Raw genomic sequence first — 26,393 nt, 5'->3', positions numbered from 1 at the left:
AGCAAGCCTATATCACTTTTCTTAATTCAGAGAGATCTGGACCTACTTTGGTCTAGATTTTTGGTACCTACTTCTTTTGAACTTTTTTTTTTTCTGCTTAAATATATTGAAACTATGGGTTCTACTTCCCCCTAATGTCTTGGTGCCTACTGTCCCCAGCCCTGTATATAAGGCTGGCTAACATTCCAGAACAAAAAAAGGTTATCCTAACTGATTAGGAGAGAAACGTACAAGTCTCAAGCCATTTGGGATTTATCCAGACAATAGGTTCCAAAGATAATGACAGTTTTACCTCTAGCTTTTCATTATAAAAGTCTCTTGTGGTATAATTTAGTGTAGCACGATTTGTGCTTTCTCCCACAAGTCTCTTGCTATCATTATTTTCTTCATTGACAATACCAGGTTTTTTCCCTTTCGTTTCTAGAAGATACCGGAATTGCTTCTTCCTGTAGAAAGACAGTAAAGAGATTTAGAGAGTTACTTATGTGATTTGTGAAAATATGTCCAGTTTTTGTTGACTTTAGAGGGTAGCATATGCTTTTTTGAATATCTGTTTTATGAGTTTGAGTTTTTTTAAGTCAGTTCACTACCCCAATCTCTCTACTAATTAAGCTATACAACTCAAATTCTTTTGTTTCACAACTACCAATCATCAACAAAAACATGTCTCAAGCATTTCTAAAGTGAAAAAACTCGAAAAAAAAAAAAAAACTTAAAGAATCACAGAGGACCAACCCTAATTACACATGTAGTAGACCAAACTTTCAAAGTCTTTATATCCCATAAAACATGTTAGTTACACATCTTATAAATCACACAAATAGTTCATAATTCTATTACACAGCTCAGTAGTATTGCCCATAGCTAGAAATGGAATGGAGGGACTCCCCTGGTGGCGCAGTGGTTAAGAATCCGCCTGCCAATGCAGGGGACATGGGTTCGATGTCTGGTCTGGGAAGATCCCATATGCTGCGAAGCAACAAAGCCCGTGCGCCATAACTACTGAGCCTGAGCTCTAGAGCCCGCGGGCCACAACTACTGAGCCTGTGCGCCACAACTACTGAAGCCCATGTGCCTAGAGCCCATGCTCCACAAAAAGAGAAGCCACCACAATGAGAAGCACACACAACGCAATGAAGAGTAGCCCCCGCTCACCACAACTAGAGAAAGCCCGTGTGCAGCAAAGAAGACCCAATGTAGCCAAAAATGAATAAATAAAATAAATAAATTTATATATATATAAAAGAAATGGACTGGAATACTGGTTTAAGTTTAGGTAAAATCAAAACACAAAAAACCCCAAAACCTCTAACTGTTATCATATCAGGGTAAGATCTTATTAGGAGGTAAATAATGAAACAGGAAGCTTCGTTTGATTATGAAGAACAGAAACAGTGCTCATAGCATCACTTGCAGACCCATAAGCCTAGAATTCCAGAGGACTGCAACTCATCCTTCATGAAGGTCACTTTCTGGTTTCTACCACTTAGCGTGTCTCTCAGGGAAGTGATATAAATACTTTACTATGAACTGTGAACTGAAGATTGGGAGCAGAAAAGGAATATATCTTTTAAAAATGTCTTCCTTTTCCCAATTTAAGAGTATAACACGACTGTTTTAGAAATTATAAGGGGTACGCATTTTGAAAAGTATAAAAAAATAGAGTAAAATCACCCATAAGTCTATAGCATATAAATCTATGTAAATCATTAACACTGTTCACATTAGACATATTTCTTTGCAGGCTCTTTCTATAAATTTTTGTAAAAAGTTAAGATCATAATTGTAAAGCAATTATACTCCAATAAAGATGTAAAAAAAAAAAGATCATACTAAACAACCAGTTTTGTATACTGTTTTTGCTTAATGGTATATAATAAGCATTTTCTGTGTTATTAAAATTAATATTTTAATGAATGAATAAAATTCAATTGTGATGTAGATCAATTTACATAATCAGTCCCTTTTACTGGATATTTCAGTAGCATAATTTTCTCACTCTTAAAAAGAAGAAGTAACATATAGGTATTTATCTGCATTTATTTTATTGATTTTTAATTACAAAAGCAATATACAAATTATCCATCACTTTTATTAGTCTTTTCAAATAATCAATTTTTCATTAATTATGTTTTTAATGTCATTATTTCTTTTCTTTAACTTGCTTCAGGATTATTTTGCTATTGTTTTCCTAACTTCTTCAGGTAAATGTTTAGCTCATTCATTTTCAGTCTTTATTCTTTCCTAATGTATCCATTTCAGGGCTAAAATGTTTCCATTTAGCACCATGGTAACTTGATCTCACAAGTTTTGAAATGTGGTATTTTTTTATTACATTTCAGTTCAAGGTCGTTTCAAAATTACATTATAAAATTGTCTTTAACTTGTAGTTTATTTAGAAATGCATTAATTTCCAAATACATGGGGATTTCCTAGCTAACATTTGTAACTGAGTTAAAGTTTAATTGCATTTTGAATGGAGAGCATAGTCCATGTAAATCCTTTGGAATCTGTTGACATCTGCTTTCTGGATAGTATTTGATCAATTATTATAAATAGTCCATGTATGCTTGAAAAGAATTTGTGTTCTGCAGTTGTTTCAGGTAATGTTCTCTAAACGGCTAAGTCAAGTTTGTTAATCATGTTGTTCAAGTATTTTACATCCTTTTTCTATTAATCAGAGGTATATTAAAACTTTCCACTGCAGCTGTGGGCTTGCAGTAATGTCAATTTTTGGTTTATAAGTTTTTAAGGCTAAGCTTATATAGGTTGCAGACAAATTAAATTAGCAAATTGATATTTCTGGTGAACTGAACCTGTTATCACTTGAAATGATCCTCTTTATTTCTAGTATTGCTTTTACCCTTAGTTTATTTAGTCCTCAATGGCTACTTTGTTTTTATTTGGTTAGTATTGATGTTGTTTATCTTTTACCACTTTTTTACTTTCAAACTTTATGTAACCTTATGTTTCAGATGTGTCTCTTTTCAACAACATACAGTTGAACTTCCTTTTTTTTTAAATTGAGTCTGACAATCTTTGACTTTTAACCAGAACAATTAGTACATCTGCATTTTATCACTGAGGTAGATTTGGTCATAATTAATGGCTCCCTTGAATCCATGCCCTTTACAATATTATTTCACAGTTAGGTAAGTATACCTCCGAGCCTCTTAAATCTTGCTCTGTGACTGTGACCAATGGAATGTGGGAAATCACGGTGTACCAGTTCTTAGCCTAGGCCTCAAGGGGCCTTGCATGTTTCTGTGCTCTCTTCAAACCCTGCCTTTGCTGTGAAAACAAGCCCAGGAAGATTTCTGGTATATGAAAGACCATGTGGAGCAGAAACAAGTTGTCCTCAGTAAGGTCTTTATAGACCAGCTTACAACTTCTCAGAGCCCCCAAAAGTGAGAGAGCTTAGGGAAGATCTGCAGAGCTGCCTATCCAACCCTCAGGTGACTGCAGATGCATGAGGTCTGGAGCTGAGAGCAGAAGAAGCACCCAGTTGACCTATAGACTCAGTGGGAAAATGTTTCTTGTTTTTAAGCCACTGAGTCTTGGTACAAGTGTAATTGCTGATATACTAGTATTTAGGTTAAATCTAACATCTTATTTTCTTTCTATTTGACCAAATATTCTATGTTTCTTTTCCTTTTTTTCTTCTCCCCACTTCTCACCCCTGCCCTGACCTTACTAGTTTGGAAGCTATATACTCTTTTATTCTTTGGTTACCAATTCTCACCCCTGCCCTGACCTTACTAGTTTGGAAGCTATATACTCTTTTATTCTTTGGTTACCAAAGAAATTACAACATGCACTCTTAACTTACTAACATTTAAACTTAATTACTATATCTTCATCCTAGATAATACAAGGACCTAGAAAACTATAATTCCATCTACCCCTCCCAATATATATACTACTATTGTAGTGTATTTTAATTCTACATTTTTAAATCTCACAATACTATTACTGTTGCTTTATATAGTCAATGTTCATTTAGTTTTATCCCACAAATTTAATACTTTCCTTGCTCTTTAGCTCTTCCTGCACCTCAGAATTTCTATCTGGGATCAGTTTCTTTCTGCCTTAATTATAGGCTTTATCATTTACTGCAGGAATACTGATGGGAAATCTCTTAAGTTTTGTTTTTATTATTTTGTTTTAAAATGTCTTTATTTCACCTTCATTCATTGTTTTAAGGTTTTTATTTTAAGTTATTTATTAAAAATTGGTTTTTTTTGGCTGTGTTGGGTCTTTGTTGCCATGCGTGGGCTTTCTCTACTTGCTGTGAGCAGGGGCTACTCTTCGTTGCAGTGCGCTTCTCTTGTTGCGGAGCACGGTCACTAGGAGGGCAGGCTTCAGTAGTTGTGACATGAGGGCTCGGTAGTTGTGGCTCGTGGGCTCTAGAGAGCAGACTCAGTAGTTGTGGCGCATGGGCTCAGTTGCTCCGTGGCACGTGGGATCTTCCCAGACCAGGGCTTGAACCCGTGTCTCTTGCATTGGCAGACGGATTCTTAACCACTGTGACACCAGGGGAGTCCCTTTCACCTTCATTCTTTTTTTCTTTTTTTTTTTTTTTGCGGTACGCGGGCCTCTCACTGTTGTGGCCTCTCCCATTGCGGAGCACAGGCTCCGGACGCGCAGGCTCAACGGCCATGGCTCACGGGCCCAGCCGCTCTGCGGCATGTGGGATCTTCCCGGACCGGGGCACGAACCCGTGTCCTCTGCATCGGCAGGCAGACTCTCAACCACTGCGCCACCAGGGAAGCCCCACCTTCATTCTTAAAAGACTTTTTTGCCTGTATGGAATTCTAGCTTGGCAATTAATTTACTTCAGTATATTGAACACATTCATTACCCTGTCTTCTGGCTTCCACTGTTGCTGTTATGAAGTCAACTGTTGATGTGCACTCCTTTGACGATAACCTCTCTTTTCCTGGTTGTTGAAAAATTTTTACTTTATAGTCAGTGTTCTGTGATGTGACTAGGTGTAGATTTCTTTTAATTTAACAAATTTGGAATGGATGAGTTTATTTAATGTGTAGATTAGTGTATTTTATCAATTCTGAAAAAATTCTTTGCTGTTATCTCTATCCCATGCTCTCTATTGTGTCTTTTTGAAACTCCAAACATGTTAAATCTTCTAAGTCACTCCATCTTCAAATTTCTTAACCATTTTTCCATATTTCTTTTTTCTTTGTTCTGCATTTTGCAAAATCTTCTCTAGTTTATTTCCCAGTTTACTGATTCTCTTTTCAGGTGTGTCTAATTGGCTGTTAAACCTCTTAATTAAGCTTTAATAATTATGCTTATTATATTTTTCATTTATAGAAGTTCCTTTAGTTTCCCTTCAAATCTGATGGATCACTTTTTTTAAATTTCCTGTTTTCTCCAGATATTTTCAACCTTGTTTTTTATACCATGAAATATTGATATATTAGGCATAGTCATTTTATAATCTATAAGTGATAATGCCAAATCGAAAGTATTTGTGGGTCTGTTTCTGTGGTCTATTTTTTTCCTGCTAGCTCTTATACATGGTGCCTTATTTCCTTGTGTGCTTGGCTATTTAAAAAAAATTCTTTTCATTGTGTGTTGGTCATTGTCCTTAAAAATTATCCATGGGGATTATCTGAGATAGGATGAGAGTACCTTCCTCCAGACAGAAGGTGCATTTGTTTTTACCAGGTATCTAGAGATAGTAATGTTTAAATTTTGAAATCATTTTAAACTATGCATGTATTATAAACTCAGGCTGCAAATTTACCTGAAGATTGGCTTTGGTTATAATTTCTTAGAGACAACTCTGCTCCTTTTCTCCTCACACCAATGCAATCAGAACTGAACTAAGTGGGGAAGTAAGCACACAAGATACCCATTTTGTTGGTATAGTAGGGTAGCATGGCTCTGGAGCCAAGTTTTGGGGAGGGGAATGGGGAACTTCCTGATCCTCAAAGTAAAAAGTGGTATGATCCTGGAGGGCAAGGTCAGGACAAGCCTCCTGATCACCCAGCTCCCAGACTATAGCAAAGGTAGCCGTTTCCTTGGTGGACTGGTTCTGTGGTATCATTCTGAGATCCTTTCCAGGCCCAGTCTAGAGACGGCTTCCCTATTCCTTCCCATGATTCTGTAGATAATTAATTTCTTATATATCAATTGTTTTCTCCTTACTCTAGCCAGAGTGAATTATCTATAACTGAATCATGACTAACACACCATCTTTGACTTTTCTCCTTCTATCTATGCCACATCCTGTCAGTCAGTGTTTTCTGTCAGGTACACGCCTTCGAAATACTTTTCAAATTATCCTCTTCTCCATTCTCACTGTCTTAGTTCAGACCCTTATAATCTCTCTCCTGGACTACAGACTAGCCTCTTGATTGGTCTCCATTCCTTCCATCTCTGTCCTCTTAAATGGCAGCCTTTCTAGAACACGAATCTAATCACAGATTATTGTGCTTAATTAATTACAAAGCACAGTATTCAGTTTTGTTTTTCATGGATTTCTGGGCTCTTCAAAATCAGATCACAATCAGTCTTTCTACCTTCATCTCCTATCACAATTCGCAATCATCCTATGCTCCAATTATATTGAACTATTTACAATCCCTTGTGCCTTTGCAGATCTCTTTCCCTCATACCCTGTACCTGAAAAAACTCCTATGTATTCCTGAAGAACTAGAAAAACGTTACCTCCTTTGTGAAGCCTTCACCAACGTTTTTCCAAAATGTAGTGTCTCCTATGCTCCTACAGCCCTCTCTTATAGTATCTGAAATGTCTTTAACTTGTTAGCTTATAAGCTAGTAAGTTAATTTATTAGCTTATAAGCCACACAAGAGCAAGAACTTTGTCTTATTCATCTTTATACCTCCAACACTTTGGAGAGGGCCAGACACAAAACAAATTTAGGATGTTTGTGGGATGAATAAATAGCACAATTAAGAGGTGTGTGGAATATATTTCTTTTTCTAGTGCAACAGTACTTCTATAAAAACTATAGAAATTAAAGGTTACCTGGCATCACCCAGAATTGAAATCAGATGGTACTGGGGTAATTCAGAAGATGCTACATGTGCTAGGATTCCAAAGAGCCTTTCAGCCATTATCATATCATTTTGTGTCACCTGAAGAGATATGAAGGAGAAGGGTCAAAAATGACATTGCCTCTTAGCTTGATGTAACTAACATAATTCCATAGAAATTTCCAGATTAAATATTTTCTTTTAGTCCAGAAAAATACATTCTCCTGGGCTGTAAGAGGAAAGTGAGTTCTCATTGATATTTCTCTTTCTTCCTTGCACTTGATTAAAATGAAGATGTATTGATACAAATGTGGCCCATGGTGATGGATGATGGCTGGGAAGTGAGGAGTTAGCTCTGACTTAGAAGCCATGGTTCCTAAGGATAATACTTGAGACACCTTAAATTCTTAATGAATTTTTTTTAAAAATCCTGTAACTTCTTTGAGTAGAATGATTTAGGGGGAAAAATCTCAAGTGTCAATGGAATAGATTGACTTTAATAATGTGTCAAAGGTAAGACAAGGTGTTGTTCATACCTTGTTCCTAAAAGGATAATTTTGTCCCTTTCTGAGGGAATGAACATTGGATTAGGAAAGGCACTCCTATTCGTTCTGAAATTTTGTCCGCCTTTCTCCCCACAAGGAATAATCTGTCACAGATATATTCCTCATGAGGGCTCATTCCTATGTTAACCAAGAAACTACTAAAAGCAGGACTTGTATTAATATCTGGGCATATTTTTTAATATAAAGTTAGGTTGCTTGCATTTTAAATACTATTAGATTGTCAATATAATGCAGTGGTTCCCAATCAGGGGCCATTTTGGCCCCTAGGGAACATTTGGCAATGTCTGGAGATGATTTTGGTTTATCGCACCTGGTGGAGGGGTGTTACTAGCATCTAGTGGGTGGAAGACAGGGATGCCGCTAAATGTCCTACAATGCACAGGACAGTTCCCACTATAAAGAATTATCTGATCCAAAATCTCAACAGAGCATTTGAGGTTGAGAAACCCTGGTATAGTTAAATTTTGCATTTTTAAAAACTTTATTCTTTACACTAGCTATAATACACTACACAGGAATTTCTGGAAACTAAATCCATAATTCACAAGCATCTTATACACATGAATCAGTGCAGACTGACTCTTTCCCTTCCCTTCTCTAGACTTTCATAGTTAATGAGGCTGCTGCTCCCTGGAATCCATCCTTCAGCTGACAACTAAGTTGTTTGGTCTAATATAGTCACCTAGTGGCCAGTGCCGGGCACTACTCCATCTTTCCCTCTTGATGCTCATAATTCAATTTAAGTCTCCTCAAGCAATATCATTCTCTCTTATACAAAGAGAAGTAGAAATATAGTATAACATTATTATATATTGTCAAGGATGAGATAAGCAGTTTTATTTTAGGTCTTTTATTAAAGGGTCAAATATCCCTGGCATTGACATTTTCGGAACTTTAAATCAGAATAAATTACATTGGTTCTTTCTCATTCTTCTCTACTTTATACAATTATATTATACTATTACTTCCTATCTCAAGGTTTTATAATAATTATTACATCTCCAGTAGTGATCCACATTTGGGTAAATACACTATTTAGGGTTAATTGAGATAATGATTTGGCCATTAATGAGGGAGAATTACTCACCCATAGCAAAAATAACTATTCTACTTCCAGTGTAGGCTAGCTTTGGAAACTTCTGGAATTAATTATTAGATCTGACCAGTGACTCACAGCCTCTCTGGGGAAGTACCAAGAGGGTACATAAAGCTGAAACAAATCTCTTGAGAACTAGCTGGAGAAATTAATAGTCATCTGAAGGTCCCAGGTTTGCCCTACATCTTCAACAGATGGCTGATATTGTGGTCATGGGCCTACCACGGTTGATGCAAATTTCACATGGCTTTTGTACAATGACCCAGAGACCTCCAGTCTCCTAATGGTATGCTGCAGTTTTGGAATTTTAGGCTAGAGTTACTTACAGTGTATCAGCTGCAGGGAAATACAGTTGCTATTACCACCATGCTAGCAAAGTTGATTATAGTTCATCTTACAAAAAGGAGGTCTGAATTTTAAGAGATAATCACAATAATACGAACAGCATATTAGAGATTTTTTCCTTTAGAGGATTATTTAAATTCAGTTCTGGAATTCCACAGTAGAGGAAGAAGCATAGTTTCTCTCTTTTCTTCCAAAGTAATATTTAAAGAGAACATGATCTTTGGATAGCTGGGGGATTAACCCTGTGACAAGCTTAGCAGAATCAATCTGAAAAATAACTCTTTACTAATAATTTTCCAGTTATTCAGGCTCCAGGCACAATGCAGATATTCCAAAAGCATCTGCTACAAACTATTAACAAAGCAGTCCAGACGTTTATGGACTTATGGTCGTTTTACTTCCTTTTTCACTCATCTTTATCTTCTTTTATCTTTCCTCCTTATTTCTCCTTCTCATCTCTTCTTTTTAAAATCACTCTTCTTTCCCTATGTACATTCTTTTTTTCCATGTTATTCTTCCCTTCCCCTACCACAATCCTTATTAATTGACATTTAGTATCACTTCCCCATACCATTCTGCATGTCAGACAGTCTGTAAAGCACTCTGAAAAATACAAAGATCACATTACTTACAGAAGTGGGTTTTTTTATTTTAAACTATTATCCTACCAACACTTTACTTCTCTGAATACTTACAAACTATCAAAAAAGTATTTACTATTCACCATGATCTGGTTACTGTTTTATTTTCAAAATTGTCTAGTACCTTAGAAGTTTTTAGATAAATAGTTTTAGCTTTTCAACATTTTAAATGTCAAGATTTTTTTTTAGAAAAACATTATTTCTCAAAAGTTCTATCATGGTTTTATACATAAATTATTGGCCATTTTTATGACTACTTCCCCTAAAAAGGAATTTTTTTGTTGTTTTTTTTTTTTTGCAGTACGCGGGCCTCTCACTGTTGTGGCCTCTCCCGTTGCGGAGCACAGGCTCTGGACGCGCAGGCTCAGCGGCCATGGCTCACGGGCCCAGCCGCTCCGCGGCATGTGGGATCCTCCTGGACTGGGGCACGAACCCGTGTCCCCTGCATCGGCAGGCGGACTCTCAACCACTGTGCCACCAGGGAAGCCCCTAAAAATGAATATTTTAATTCTACAGTTGACTTTGTGTTTAGCTTACCTCTGTTCCATTTATTTTCTGCATATTAAAATGGCTCAGTCTAAACAGAACATAATATTTCCAGAGTGTAAAATTGACAACTGGATTTCCTTGAGGATCAACTGTCAGCTGGTCAACTCGACGGAGTTGTGCTAGTGCATTAAATTGCTGCAGCATTACAAGATTTGTTTCCTTGAATTTAAGGTGCTACAATAATAAAACAAAAAAAGAGGTGAATATTGAGTTTAACCATCTTAAAACATTAACATTAAAGCTTCACTGATCATTCCCCAAATAAATGTAAACTTTATGCTTAGCTAATATGTTTCCAATTACATTAAACCAACTGAATGTATTAAATTTACATAAACTTTAATCCACCTAATGCAAAATTATTGATGGAATATATTAATCCATCCAATATTGGATTCAAAGTGATTTCCTTTCTGCAAAGGATATCCCCCTATTTATTAACAACCTAAGAGTCTTAAAAATTATATAAATACACAATAATTCAGACTCTTCCAGGCATTACAATGATTTTATATGATTTACACTGAGATGAAATCTACAAAGGAAAGATCAGAAGTAAAAATTTCAGAATTTTATAAATGCAGGGCTCACACAGCGTTTCTGAGAAGAACTAGTTAACCATTATTACTTTTATCTTGCTAATTACTATGTAGGCTACTTAAACTGGCTACCAGAAAATAAAATCACTAAAACCGAAATGCTAATATAAGTGTTCTGTCTGTGAATTTGGATGATCTTTTCTAAACATACTATCTCCACTTCTATCTTCTTTAGGGAGGATGATATAACAAAAGAAAAAAAAAACACTTAATAAAGGGTAGGTGAGGGAAATCACTTGGCTGACAGAGAAAAACACAATGATAATAAAAATTCAGGAAAGAATTCATGGAAATCACAGTTTCTGCAAATTCACACTAATAAATAGTACAATAATACTATAATTGGAAAGGGCTAATTTCTCAAAGTAATTTTTTTTTTTTTTTTTTTTTGCAGTACGTGGGCCTCTCACCGCTGGGGCCTCTCCCGTTGCGGAGCACAGGCTCCGGACGCGCAGGCTCAGCAGCCAAGGCTCACGGGCCCAGCCGCTCCGCGGCATGCGGGATCCTCCCGGACCGGGGCGTGAACCCGTGTCCCCTGCATTGGCAGGCGGACTCTCAACCACTGCGCCACCAGGGAAGCCCCTCTCAAAGTAATTTTAATGAGCTATTAAAGTTATTTTAAGTGTTGTTAGGGGACTACTGTAAAAATTATACGTAAATATATATGTCCCATTAATACCAGGTACAATAAATGAATATATAATATACAGTTGGGTGAGGTCCTGTTGAAAGTTTTACAAAGTAGAAATAAATAATTTGAATAAAATTACATTAGCCCGTTATACTCCATAAAGAAGCATTTTCTAGAGAGATAATTTCCAATATTTACAGAAGACTGCAAGGCCATTTATGAATACTAATTTAAATCCCAGATTCAGAAAATCAACACAAGAATTTAGTCTCCCTGCCAGACAGAAACTGCAGAAATAAAAGGTAAAACAGGTCTTTGGCCTGAATATAAAAGTCATGACTGAGAAGAATTCAAACATACAACTAAAAGAAAATGTTTACCAAAGAATTAGGAAACTTAATCTTCAATTTGGGAAGCACTTGGACGATTTCATCAAATTCTATGAAAGTGAAGGACACTGTTGTCACCATTCCTGCTGTTTGCACGCTCCAATTCCGATCCAGACATTCCAGCGCTCCTGAGCCATACAAGGAAAGTGTGTCTCCATCCACTTCGACAAGGTGTGTGTCTGTGACAGATAGACCTTGTAAAGCACTGGTGAGTCCTGAGTCCAGAGACCTGGAAAACCCAACATATAATTTTAAATGAAAGTTTTATCATGCAAAGTAAATAACAGATTATAAAGACCTGTTGGAAAGGTATCTGAAATTTTATATTCACTTTTTTTCATTTCAGTAATTAAACCCAGAGCACCAAAGATTAATTTTCAATAGAATATCCACAAGTATTCTTCTAGTCATGTACTTTAATTCAAAAAGAGGCACATGTGAACAACAAAAATACCACTTTTAAACCCAAATTATTTATATCAATGAAAGATAATTGATATTCTATATAGTTTTAAAACAATCCATTTAATATATCATAGATATCTTTGCATGTGAAAACAAATAGGTTTTTTCCTAATCTATGAAGTATTCCACTGTCTGGCTGAAAAAAAACTGTATTTTACAAAATAACATTTCTATAGTAAGAACCATGTAATATAAAACTACGTTTATAAAACACTTGGGAATTTATATAATAACTGCTAAGAATAGTTTCTCTCTCAGAAGCTGGATTAAAGGGTAACTTTGGCTTTCTATTTTTGAATATTTCAATGTTGTTTGAAATTTTGCAAGTGTATATATATTACAGTTATAAGCAGTAAAATCAATGAAGATTTCCTCCCCATTTTGAAATAAGAAATGATAAATCCACTACTGACTCTATGTGTGTGTGTGTGTGTGTATATATATATAGATATATATATACACACACACACATACAGATACAAAATAACTTCACATATCTACTGAATATGATCATTGTTATTATTTTCAGTTAGAGCCACATGCTTTATAAAAGGTTTCCTAAATGATAGCTCTTTGAAGAAGAAAAGAAATAGCTTGATCCAATTCAAATTTTCTACTTTGTGAATAGAGACATAACTATTTGTTTTACCCAATCTCAAAACTCAATCGATGCTTGGTTTTTGTTCTATGGATTTTCGTTCTGGAATTCTGCTCTCAGACAGTATTTATTTGCCCTTACTAAATATATTAGTGCTTTGCTCTCCTTTGTGCTCCTATGGAATTTTGTACACTCTTCCAATACATCACTTCTCATACTCAAGCATAATTATGTGTTTACAATTTTGACTATATTTTTCCAGCTTTGGGGCTCTGGAATCTATGAGCTTTTCACAATGGGCCTTTCACAATGTAAATGACTGCATTATTAAAGATCTTCAACAAAAGTTTTATAATGCCGATGCTGGGAGTAAGACTGACAAACCATCATCCTGTTGGTTTATCATGCTTTACTAGACTTACTATACTTATTTCATAGGCACCAGTTAACACGTAACACATTTGTTGACACAATAAGAAGCTGGGTAATGACATCAGTCAACTCTAAGTGAATATGCAACTGAGAAAATATAAAAGGACTGATTTCTGCCAGACTAGTGCTCAAGACAATGATTATTATATGACAATAATCAAACATTCAATGAGCAGTGGTGTGTGAATAATCTTAGATGATAATCCTATAAATGTAATGGCTGATAATATAGAACAAAAATAAGATGAGAATTAAGAGTTCCTTAGATTGTGCTTTGTGTGATAACTTTGTGTTGAGCTATGTAAAGCATATAATCATTTCTAGAATAGGATAAAGGATAGGAGTTACATTTCAATGCCACTGAAATAAAGAGGGCTTAATGAAAAGAATATATACCACTATTACAGCACTTAACCACACTGCACTGCAATTACCTGTTTCCTTGTCTGTCTCTCTTACTAAACATTGTGATCCTTGAGGGTTCACACTTTGTCACATTCACTATAGTAGATCCAGCACCTAGCACAGTTCCCTAGCCCAGGTTGTGCTCAATAAATATTTCTTCAAAGAATTAATGAGACAATTATGAAGTTTCTTATGAGTACCTATTGACTCTTAAGAAGGGTGCTCCAGTCATAAACTGTGGTTTGAGCAAAGGGACAAGTCAGTGACATAGTCACGGGCTAAGGGTTAGTAAGAAGGTTTCTGCAGGTGAGGCAAAAACCAATAATGAAGAAGTAAAGTCAAGGCAAGAAAAAGGTTTGCTAGTTGATGTAGTGATGCCTGATGGTCATGACATGCAACAAAAGAAGTTGAATCACAGCTATGCGCCAAAAACATGAATAAATCCTTTGAGAAGTTGTGTTGTTTTATATCATCTATTTGGAAGTGTCTTGTTTACCTTTTTCCCATATGACTAAAGGTTTAAGAATATAAACTACAAAATGAAATGTCTATTATTAGAAAAGGATTATTTATTTTCTTTAAAGGTTTGTCAAGCAAACTGTTAGGAAAATAAGTGAAATAAACAAACCTAGCCTCAGCAAAACAGTTGTATAGTTATAAAACAAAGCAGAAGTAATTTCTAACTTTTATAGACCTCACATGGACATTCAGTAACAACAAATCGCAAGTTTGCTGGGCTGTAGATAGGAAACAAAGCACCTATTAAATAGGTCATACAAGACCAAACCCATTTCAGTTATTTTCTGAATGAGGCTTGAGGTTAGCCGCAAACTCTGGCCAATATGGAATAGAGGAATCTGTTCCTCAGGGAAGGTGTGCTCTGATTTCCATAAAAAATAACTTAGGAAGTTTGTTCCCCATGTTTATATGTTGGGGATTGTCTTTCCAGTTTTCCCTGTGTGCTTAATAGATATGTCCACATCTTTTTAGTCAAACATACATACATATTATTTCATTTGCTCCCTCATTCACTTATTCACCAAACATTTGCTAAAAGTCCACAGGGCACTGTCCTAAGAATTCTGTCACAGGCAACCAACTCATCTGAATTGATAAGAACAATCAGTACAGAAATCATGTGCAAGTTTTTAAATATATCAAAACTCTCTTCACTTTTACTGGGCTATGTTCCCAGAAATATAACTGCTCTGATCATACTCTGCAGTTAAATTAATAAACACATGGGTATAATTTCTAAACTGAAATGACCTCAACCTCATTAAACAAATAGGTTAATCTGGAGAGCCTATTATGTGTCAGATATTGTGGTAGGCTTTGGGGATATAAAGATAAATTAATACTTATTTGTCCTTAAAGAGCTCCCAATCTGGATGGAGGGTGGAAAGCAAGATAAATGTATACATTAATCCTAATATAATATTTATGTTTATTGTCATATAATGAATATTTAAGCAATATGCTATGGAAATGCAGAGGAAGAACAATTAATTCTTCTAGTGGGGAGAAGTTAGGTTTCAAAAGGAGGTAGTATTTGGGGCTTCCCTGGTGGCGCAGTGGTTGAGAATCTGCCTGCTAATGCAGGGGACACAGGTTCAAGCCCTGGTCTGGGAAGATCCCACATGCTGCAGAGCAACTAGGCCCGTGAGCCACAACTAGTGAGCCTGCGCGTCTGGAGCCTGTGCTCCGCAACAAGAGAGGCCGCAACAATGAGAGGCCCGCATACCGCGATGAAGAGTGGCCCCCGCTTGCCACAACTAGAGAAAGCCCTCCCACAGAAGTGAAGACCCAACACAGCCATAAATAAATAAATAAATAAATAAAGCCAAGCATTTGAAGCCCTCAAAAAAAAAAAAAAAAAGAGGTAGTATTTGAACTGGTCCTTGAAAGATGAACAGTAGAATTTCATCAGAAGTAGAAGGAGGAAGCACACTTTAGGTAAGAAAAATAGAATAAATAAAGGCACAGAAGCCTAATTATATATAACATATTCAGTTAAGAACAATTTCAATATGTATGGAACACTGAAACATAGAAATTAAACACTTAAACATATGGGGGAGTAGAAGCTGAAAAGTCAGATTTTATCCCATAAGGTTGAGGAGCAGAAAAAGATTTTTAAATAAAAAAGTAACAGAACCATATTCAATGCAAGTTTTTAAGCATCTCCAATGTGCCATGCATGGAGCTAGGTTCTGGTGCTGGGGATAAAAAGATGAATAAGATATGTTCCCTGCCCTCAAGGACTTACTTGAGACAGATAATAAATTGGTGAACTTTGTGGAGGATGCAGCAGGGAGAGACTGAATGGAGAGAGATTAGTAGGAAGACCAGTGCAATAGTGTCAACTAGACCACATAAGGGCATAACAAAAAAGAGGGTATCATGCAGTAGAAAAGGCATTGGCAAGAAAATGAGATAGAGCTTAGTTCAAACCCCAGATCTGCCAGTGATAAACAGATGACTTTTGGAGCAAGTTATTTAATTTCTTTGCAGTTTCAGTTTCCTTGTATGTAAAATGCTGATCATAATACATATTTTTTCAGAGTTGTTATTAAGACTAGAAAATTCTAAACAATACTCCGTGTTTAGTTCAATACATTTTAGTGATAATTATTAATAAAAGAAGAGAACACAGATATACCAGATATTTAAGAGATCATAAAATAGGACTTAGTGATTGTCGAGAAGGAAGGTGAGGGAGGATTCAAGTGTTATTCAAATGTTTTAGACTAGGTGATGGAGTCACCTGGTCTAGGTTTTACCCCTGTCTAGTTTAAATTTATGCTCTAAGAAATGTGGTATTCCTCTATGGAGGATCTATGCTTTAAAATTTGTTTCTCCATGAAGCCCAATACATGTCCATGTATATTTCCCTACTCAAGTATTATTTATATAACAGTAGGCAGTTTGCCATCAAATAGGAATTCTCTTCAAGATCTTTACTGGTTAATTCCAAGTCCAAATGTTCATTTATCCAACTCAATCTTTATATAAGGATTAATCAGAAAACTGTTCCATGCCTTCTTGATTAGTAGAGGACACTAAGACAGGGTGATTAACTTAATGCAACACAGTCATGAGTCCCTGGAAGCCAGGCTAAATGGAGAATATACTCTTAAATGCCTATATGGATAAAAAAGACAATATTTCAGAGGACTACAGGTTTTTAAAAAAATCTTTATGCATTCTATAAGAGGCTAGAACAGAAAGACTTAAAATATTTCATAAGTTTCTTTTCCCAGTGAATAAGTGGTGCTGATTCCTATAATAACATATTTTATGAATTTCTATTACAACATTCATAGGTGTGGAAATTCATTTTATGCATTATATTTTATTATAGTAGTGTTGGCTAAAATACCACAGTGTTCATAGACAGGAAATGACCAAAAATAAACCAGCTTCACTGCATGCATCCAATGTAAGCAAAGAAAACATTACACCAAGTACTTTCCCATTTCTGGCAAGGGAAAGAAACCTGTAGTATGTCACTTTACTACAGATACGTCCCAAGTACAGTGAACAGTGAAATCATTAATGAGATATACCAAAGTTTTACAGAATTTCTTCTCTTTATGTGCCTGTAATCCTTTCATGGATACTTATTTCCAGGCGTTTAGTTACACACCCACAAGCCAAAGGTCACAGACATTGTAACATAAGAATTAGCCACTTTTTTGGCATTATGAAATACTAAAGACTATAAATGGGATTGTTGAAAATGGAAAATCTTATGAAGTATTAAAAAACAAATTGGAACCCTAAGGAAGAGACTTTGCGGCCCTCTGACTAGCTTTCTACCTTCAGAGAGAGCCAGGCTTATATCATTCCCAAGAGATGAAATTTAATTATATTTTTAAAGACTTACAGAGAATGTAGCTTCTAATATTTAAAATGTTTCACTTTGTGCTTTCAGATAAAAAAGTAGACAGAATGAGCACATGTGTTTGAAACCTCTCCCTCTAAGGCCCCATTAAAGTAATTGAAATGTTATACACACACAATAACAAGTAAAAAGGAAAGGGGGAGACAATCTTCAGCAAGAAGTTTCAACAAATTTCTGGAAGCTGGAAGGTGAAGAATTTTGAGTGAGGAAGAAGGACAAAGGAAGCCATAGCTTTGAATATGAACTGGAGACAAGAACAAAGATGGCAGCCAAGCTGCCCAGTAGAACTTCGGAAAGGAAAGAACAGAGATATGATGGAAGATGGGAATGAGAAGTGAGGGAGAGGCATTAATTGAAGATCTGCAAAAGTACCCTACTACCTACTCCTCCCACTGCCAATAAAACAGTCAGAGGGGCATTGCAGTTCAGTGGGAAAAGGAAAGAATACTCAATAAATAACACTGGGGCAACTGGTTATTCCTAAGGGGAAAAACAAATTTGACATCAGCCTCAAATTTAAAAATCAATTTCAAGTGTAATAAAGACTAAAATATGATAGGCAAAATTTTAAACCTTTAGGAAGACAAAATGGGAGAATATTTTTATAATCTCAATGTAGTAAAAGATTTTTTCCCTTAAACACAATCCAAATGGGTAAACCATAAAAAAAAGAGATAATACATATTGGTATCTTCAAAATATAAATGACATTTAAAGTCAAAGAAATATATGATATTGCTTAGGGGGGGAAGCAGAGAGTGAAAAGAGGGCCCAGGACCAAACTCAGAGGAATTCTACCATCTAGAGGTTGAGAGGATAGAAGTACTTGAGGATATGAAAAAGACGAATAATCCAAGTAAAAAGCAAAGGCTACTAGTAATATGATGTAAAATAATAAACTGTAAACAATGGTCCAAAAGGAAATAATGAAACTAAATTAGGTCAGGGACATAGAAAGCTTCAACAAGAGTGGATTCCATTCAAAAGACAAAAAAAGAAATTCAAAGAAATTGGAATGTGGTAAAGGCAGCACAAATTTCTTTGTTAAACAAACAAAAACAACACAACAAAACAGGCCATCAGAAACCCCAGATAAAAAGAAATTATGTAAGAAAGGCGTGGCTCAAATACGAAGCAATCTGTCCCCTGCATTGGCAGGCGGATTCTTAAACACTGCACCACCAGGGAAGCCCTCAAAATTATTTAAAGGCAAAAACATATTTAGCTGCTGCCACATGGACAAACATAGACAGACCAAAAAGACTGAGAAACAAAAGGCTGGGGAAGAAGATACTTAGGGAAAGAGGGACTTTGAGAAGCTCCTGTGTATTCCAGGGAATCTAGAGGGCAACACTTATGTCCACACTTACACTCAGAAAAGACCTGAGAGGACCCTAAACAATCACCTCAAACTGTGGAAAGACAAAGAGAGATTCCTGAAAGCAACAAGAGAGAAATGACTAGTCTTGTAAAAGGAATTCTCAATAACAGTAACAGCCAATTTCTAATCAAAAACCAAGCAAAGCAGAAGGCAGTGGGATGACATACCTAAAGTGTTGAAAGAAAAAAAAAAACCTGTTCTATATCCAGCAAAACTGTACTTCAAAACTGAGGGAGAAATTAAGACATTTCTAGATAAACAAAAACTGTGAGAGTTCATTGCTAGTACACCTGCCCTTTAAGAAATGCTAAAAGTCCTTTAGATTGAAATGAAAGGACCCTAGACAATAACTCAAAGTCACATGAAGAAATGAAGAATACTGGAAAAGGTAATTACACAGATAAATATAGAAGCTGGTGTTACTGTATTTTTGGTTGGTAACTCCTCTTTTTTCCTGTAAGATTTAATAGACAAATGCATAAAATAATAACTATAAATCTATGTTAATGTCCATACAATGTATAAGGATGAAATTTGTGATAACAGCAACATAGAGGGGAGTGGAGCTATATAAGAGCAAAGTGTTTGTATATTATTGCAACTAAGTTGGTATTAATGCAAACTAAAATGTTATACATTAAGATGTTAACTGTAATCCTCAGGGTAACAACTAAAAAAAAAACTACAAAATACAAAGTAAAAGGAATGAGAAGGGAATTAAAATGTTACACTAAAAAATCAAACACAAAAGAAGAAAGTAATGGAGGAATTGATGAACAAAGAAGATATACAAGTAGAAAAAAATAGCAAAATGACTTTCTCATTAGGACCTGATAGATTAAATTCTCCAACTAAAAGATATTAGCAGAATGGATTTTAAGAAAATGATTCAACTATATGCTTTCTACAAAATTAAAAGACACAAATAGATTGAAATTGAAAGGAAGGAAAAAGATATTCAAAGCACATGGTAACCAAAAGAGATGTTATATAACAAATTGTCACAGGAGACATGCAAGAGACATAGAAGGACATTTTATATTGATAAAAGGGTCAATTCATCAAGAACACATAAAAGTTATAAACATATATGCACTTAACACCAAAAATATATGAAGGAAAAACTGACAGAACTGAAGGGAGAAACAGTTCTACAATAATAGTTGGAGACTTCAATACCCTACTTTCAATAATGGATGGAATATCTAGACAGATCAAAAAGAAATAGAGGACTTGAAGAAGACTATAAAACAACTAGATATAACAGATGTATATAGAAGATTCTACCCAACATTAGAATACGCATTCTTCTTAAGTGCACATGGAACATTCTTCAGGACAGAAGCCACAAAATGAGTCTCAATAAATTTTGAAAGTTTGAACTCACACTGTGAAATGAAACTAGAAATCAATAACAGAAGGAAATCTGGAAAATTCACAAGTATGTGGAAATTAAACAATACACTCAACCAATAGGTCAAGGAAGATATATAGCAAGGGAAATTAGAAAAGTATAGCTGATAGAAACTGTAATGTAAAAAGGTGGGAAGAAAGGTAAAAAGGATAGATTCATCTTGCCCACTGCAGATTTCAGAGCTACTATCTATAGCAGAGGGAATAAGAAATAGAGGTTTCATTACACGCTACAAAAGTTATCAATAAAATAATTATAGATATATAGTGTTGGGGGGAGAGAGGTGAATGAGCTGAATCCTCACCTACTATAGCAAAAAGTATATCTAAATCTTATAAATCAAGAAATAGAATGATATACATTCAGAGATTTGATAGAAATGGAGTCAGCAAGATATACTTTAAAAAAAGAGTAGCCCAACCCTAAAAAACAATGAAATAATACCATTTGCAGCAACATGGATGGACCTAGAGATTATCATACTAAGTGAAGTCAGACAGAGAAGGACAAATATCATATGATATCGCTTATATGTGGAATCTAAAAAAATGGTACAAACGAACTTATTTGCAAAGCAGAAATACAGTCACAGTCAAAACAAACTTATCATTGCCAGGGCGGAAAGGGGAGGGAGGGATAAATTGGGAGATTGGGATTGACATATACACACTACTAAATATAAAATAGGTAACTGATGAGGACCTACTGTATAGCACTCAATACTCTGTAATGGCCTATATGGGAAAAGAATCTAAAAACGAGTGGATATATGTATACGTATAACTGATTTAATTTGCTGTACACCTGAAACTAACACAACATTGTAAATCAACTATACTCCAATAAATTTTTTTAAATAAATAATTAAAAATAAAAAATTTTTAAAAAGAGTAGCCACATAGGTAAAAGGAAAATCAGGTGAATGTGCTGTCAAGAAAGCCAATGCAAAGAGCCTATCAACAATGAGTATTAACTACGTCAACAAGTGTGGAGTGTTCAAGCAAAATAAGAACTTAAAGTTCAAAAAGTCAATCTGGATCCTCTGGTTAAGAGCCCCTCATGTAGGCATATTCAAGGTACAATAAGCTCTTTTAGAAATATTTCTACCTTTCTGATATAACAGATTTTACAGGAATCAGATAACCACAAACTAAATTGGAAAAAAATTATCTACAACCACTAGAAGTTATAAGTAACTGATTTTGCATTATAGTCTCTACCAATAATTCATTGTCTATCTCTAAAGGTTTATTTATCTGACTTCATAGATAAATATCATCTGTGTCTCCTTGATTTAACAGTTTTTAGATCATCAAAAAGGGCCAGACCATGAAAACGTAACTGTGTCTCTATGGCACTCTGAACTTACATCAGTAGAAATTTTTTGCCAGAAACTGCGGACCTCTTTCCTAATGATTCATTACGGCTCTCCACATCCTCTGCATTGAACCCACACATCACTTTTCCCATCTCTTCCAAACTCTTCCTTGTGCTCTTGGCTTAAAAAGCCTCTTTGTGGAACTCCTAATAAAAATTCTGAAACTCTTGGCAGTAACTATAAGTCACAATAATTTTCACTAGCAGATACTTCTTCTCTCTCTTGGAAATAACTGTTTGTTTTCAGGACCATAAAAATGAACTCTAAAAGTTTAAATTATTTTAGAGGGCCACAAAATATTTGAACAGAAGTTGCTTAAAAAGTTTAAAGTGTCAAGAAAGTCACATTAATAGACTAGAGTCCACCTATCAGTCCACCTAATAGTCAGAATCCAACTATCAGAAATAGTTTTGCCAGGTAAAAGAACAAATTAATAAACAAAGACACTCCTACAATCACTGTAGCTGCCAACACTAGTAAAACGTGAACAGTGAACATCTCTGTGACAAGGGCATAGGATGCATGGCTGAGATGGGGAGGAGATAAGGCTGGTCACTGTTGAATACTCTGGCCACTAGTTCCACACCTGTTCTATCATCTGTAACTTCAGTGTCTACAATAATAACTGCAGCTGATCTTCTCTCCTCTCCTCCTCTCACTGATTTCTACTCTTCTCCAACAACCCATTCTCACGGCCACAATGGATGCCAAATTACTCTTATGTCGTTATTACTTAGATATATTCCACCTCTACAATCTTCAACTTCAAAAACTTAATCTGACCATAAATTCCCACTATTCCAGCTGACTATTAATTCTCTTGCTTTATGTACTTATCTTTAATTTCATTTAGACTGCTAGTCACAGAAATACTAAATTTTCTCCAAATCTCTTGACAATATTCTACTTTTTAATTCTTTAAAAATAGCCTAGAGGCTTCCCTGGTGGAGCAGTGGTTGAGAGTCTGCCTGCCGATGCAGGGGACAAGGGTTCGTGCCCCGGTGCGGGAAGATCGCACATGCCGCGGAGTGGCTGGGCCCGTGAGCCATGGCCGATAAGCCTGCGAGTCCAGAGCCTGTGCTCTGCAATGGAAGAGGCCACAACAGTGAGAGGCCTGCGTACCAAAAAAAAAAAAAAAAAAGTAGCCTAGACCCTCTGGGTGCTCCAGCCAGACATCAGGGCTGTGCCTCTGAGGTGGGAGAGGCAAGTTTAGAACACCAGTCCACAAGAGACCTCCCAGCTCCATGTACTGTCATACGGCGAAAATCTACCAGAGATCTCCATCTCAATGTCAAGACCCAGATCCACTCAACGACCAGCAAGCTACAGTGCTGGACACGCTATGCCAAACAACTAGCAAGACAGGAACACAACCCCATCCATCAGCAGAGAGACTGCCTAAAATCATAATAAGGCCACAGACACCCGAAAACACACGACAAGACGTGGACTGGCCCATCAGAAAGACAAGATCCCGCCTCATCCACCAGAACACAGGCACTAGTCCCCTCCACCAGGAAGCCTACACAACCAACTGAGCCAACCTTAGCCACTGGCGACAGACACCAAAAACAACGGGAACTATGAACCTGCAGCCTGAAAAAGGAGACCCCAAACACAGTAAGTTAAGCAAAATAAGAAGACAGAGAAAAACACAGCAGATGAAGGAGGAAGGCAAAAACCCACCAGACCAAACAAATGAAGAGGAAATAGGCAGTCTACCTGAAAAAGAATTCAGGAAAAATGATACTAAAGATGATCCAAAATCTTGGAAATAGAATGGAGAAAATACAAGAAACGTTTAACAAGGACCTATAAGAACTAAAGAGCAAACAAACAGTGATGAACAACACAATATATGAAATTAAAAATTCTCTACAAGGGATCAATAGCAGAATAACTGAGGCAGAAGAACGGATAAGTGACCTGGAAGATAAAATAGTGGAAATAACTACTGCAGAGCAAAATAAAGAAAAAAGAATGAAAAGAACTGAGGACAGTCTCAGAGACCTCTGGGACAACATTAAACACACCAACATTTGAATTATAGGGGTCCCAGAAGAAGAAGAGAAAAAGAAAGGGACTGAGAATATATTTGAAGAGATTATAGTTGAAAACTTCCCTAATATGGGAAAAGAAATAGTTAATCAAGTCCAGGAAGCACAGAGAGTCCCATACAGGATAAATCCAAGGAGAAACACACCAAGATACATATTAATCAAACTATCAAAAAATAAATACAAAGAAAAAACATTAAAAGCAGCAAGGGAAAAACAACAAATAACACACAAGGGAATCCCAATAGGGTTAACAGCTGATCTTTCAGCAGAAACTCTGCAAGGCAGAAGGGAGTGGCAGGACATATTTAAAGTGATGAAGGAGAAAAACCTACAACCAAGATTACTCGACCCAGCAAGGATCTCATTCAGATTTGACAGAGAAATTAAAAAACCTTTACAGACAAGCAAAAGCTAAGAGAATTCAGCATCACCAAACCAGCTTTACAACAAGTGCTAAAGGAACTTCTCTAGGCAGGAAACACAAGAGAACGGAAAGACCTACAATAACAAACCCAAAACAATTAAGAAAATGGTAATAGGTACATACATATCGATAATTACCTTAAATGTAAATGGATTAAATGCTCCAACCAAAAGACACAGATTGGCTGAATGTACACAAAAACAAGACCCATATATATGCTGTTTACAAGAGATGCACTTCAGACCTACGGACACATACAGACTGAAACTGAGGGGATGGAAAAAGATATTCCATGCAAATGGAAATCAAAAGAAAGCCGGAGTAGCAATTCTCATATCAGACAAAATAGACTTTAAAATAAAGACTATTAGAAGAGACAAAGAAGGATACTACATAATGATCAAGGGATCAATCCAGAAGAAGCTATAACAATTGTAAATATTTATGTACCCAACATAGGAGCACCTCAATACATAAGACAAATACTAACAGCCATAAAAGGGGAAATCAACAGGAACACAATTATAGTAGGGGACTTTAACACCCCACTTTCACCAATGGACAGATCATCCAAAATGAAAATAAATAAGGAAACACAAGCTTTAAATGATACATTAAATAAGATGGACTTAATTGATATTTATAGGACACTCCATCCAAAAACAACAGAATACACATTCTTCTCAAGTGCTCATGGAACATTCTCCAGGATAGATCATATCTTGGGTCACAAATCAAGCCTCGGTAAATTTAAGAAAATTGAAATTGTATCAAGTACCTTTTCTGACCACAATGCTATGAGACTAAATATCAATTACAGGAAAAACGTGTAAAAAATACAAACACATGGAGGCTAAACAACACTACTTAATAACCAAGAGATCACTGAAGAAATCAAAGAGGAAATCAAAAAATACCTAGAAACAAATGACAATGAAAATATGACGACCCAAAACCGACGGGATGCAGCAAAAGCATTTCTAAGAGGGAAGGTTATAGCAATACAATCCTACCTTAAGAAACAGGAAACATCTCAAATAAACAACCTAATCTTACACCAAAAGCAATTAGAGAAAGGAGAACAGAAAATCCAAAAGTTAGCAGAAGGAAAGAAATCATAAAGATCAGATCAGAAATAAATGAAAAAGAAATGAAGCAAACGATAGCAAAGATCAATAAAACTAAAAGCTGGTTCTTTGAGAAGATAAACAAAATTGATAAACCATTAGCCAGACTCATCAAGAAAAAAAGGGAGAAGATTCAAATAAATAGAATTAGAAATGAAAAAGGAGAAGTAACAACAGACACTGCAGAAATACAAAGGGTCATGAAAAATTATTACAAGCAACTATATGCCAATAAAATGGACAACCTGGAAGAAATGGACACATTCTTAGAAAAGCACAACTTTCTCAGACTGAACGAGGAATAAACAGAAAATATGAACAGACCAATCACAAGCACTGAAATTGACACTATGATTAAAAATCTTCCAACAAATAAAAGCCCAGCACCGGATGGCTTAACAGGCGAATTCTATCAAACATTTAGAGAAGAACTAACACCTATGCTTCTCAAACTCTTCCAAAATATAGCAGAGGGACGAACACTCCCAAACTCATTCTACGAGGCCACCAGCACCTTGATACCAAAACCAGACAAAGACGTTACAAAGAAAGAAAACTACAGGCCAATATCACTGATGAACATAGATGCAAAAATCTAGCAAACAGAATCCAACAGCATCTTAAAAGGATCATACACCATGATCAAGTGGGGTTTATCCCAGGAATGCAAGGATTCTTCAATATACGCAAATCAATCAATGTGACACACCATATTAACAAATTGAAGGAGAAAAACCATATGATCATCTCAATAGATGCAGAGAAAGCTTTCGACAAAATTCAACACCCATTTATGATAAAAACCCTCCAGAAAGTAGGCATAGAGAGAACTTTCCTCAACATAATAAAAGCCTTATAGGACAAACCCACAGCCAATATCATCCTCAATGGTGAAAAACTGAAACCATTTCCACTAAGATCAGGAACAAGACAAGGTTGCCCACTCTCACCAATATTATT

At 35.9% G+C, this 26,393-nt stretch overlaps 1 protein-coding gene across 2 annotated transcripts in view; it reads right to left on the bottom strand.

Moving 5' to 3' along the window:
* The window catches only part of LRRC49 (leucine rich repeat containing 49), a 128,688-nt gene that overhangs the window by 6,067 nt on the left and 96,228 nt on the right, over window positions 1-26,393 (bottom strand). For both annotated transcript variants that reach the window (XM_029239428.1, XM_029239429.1), the window contains 4 exons: window positions 11,834-12,071; window positions 10,212-10,397; window positions 7,019-7,128; window positions 293-446 (listed from right to left, as the gene is read on the bottom strand). In XM_029239428.1, the coding sequence (XP_029095261.1) occupies window positions 293-446; window positions 7,019-7,128; window positions 10,212-10,397; window positions 11,834-12,071 (688 nt within the window). The remainder of the gene's footprint in view (window positions 1-292; window positions 447-7,018; window positions 7,129-10,211; window positions 10,398-11,833; window positions 12,072-26,393) is intronic.

This window comes from Monodon monoceros, unplaced genomic scaffold (assembly GCF_005190385.1).
Source record: "Monodon monoceros isolate NGI ecotype Baffin Bay Population unplaced genomic scaffold, NGI_Narwhal_1 Super_Scaffold_21, whole genome shotgun sequence".
Classification (NCBI taxonomy): Eukaryota; Metazoa; Chordata; class Mammalia; order Artiodactyla; family Monodontidae; genus Monodon; species Monodon monoceros.
The sequence above is the reverse complement of the archived record's forward strand: the minus strand, read 5'-3'. Positions and strand labels throughout refer to the sequence as shown.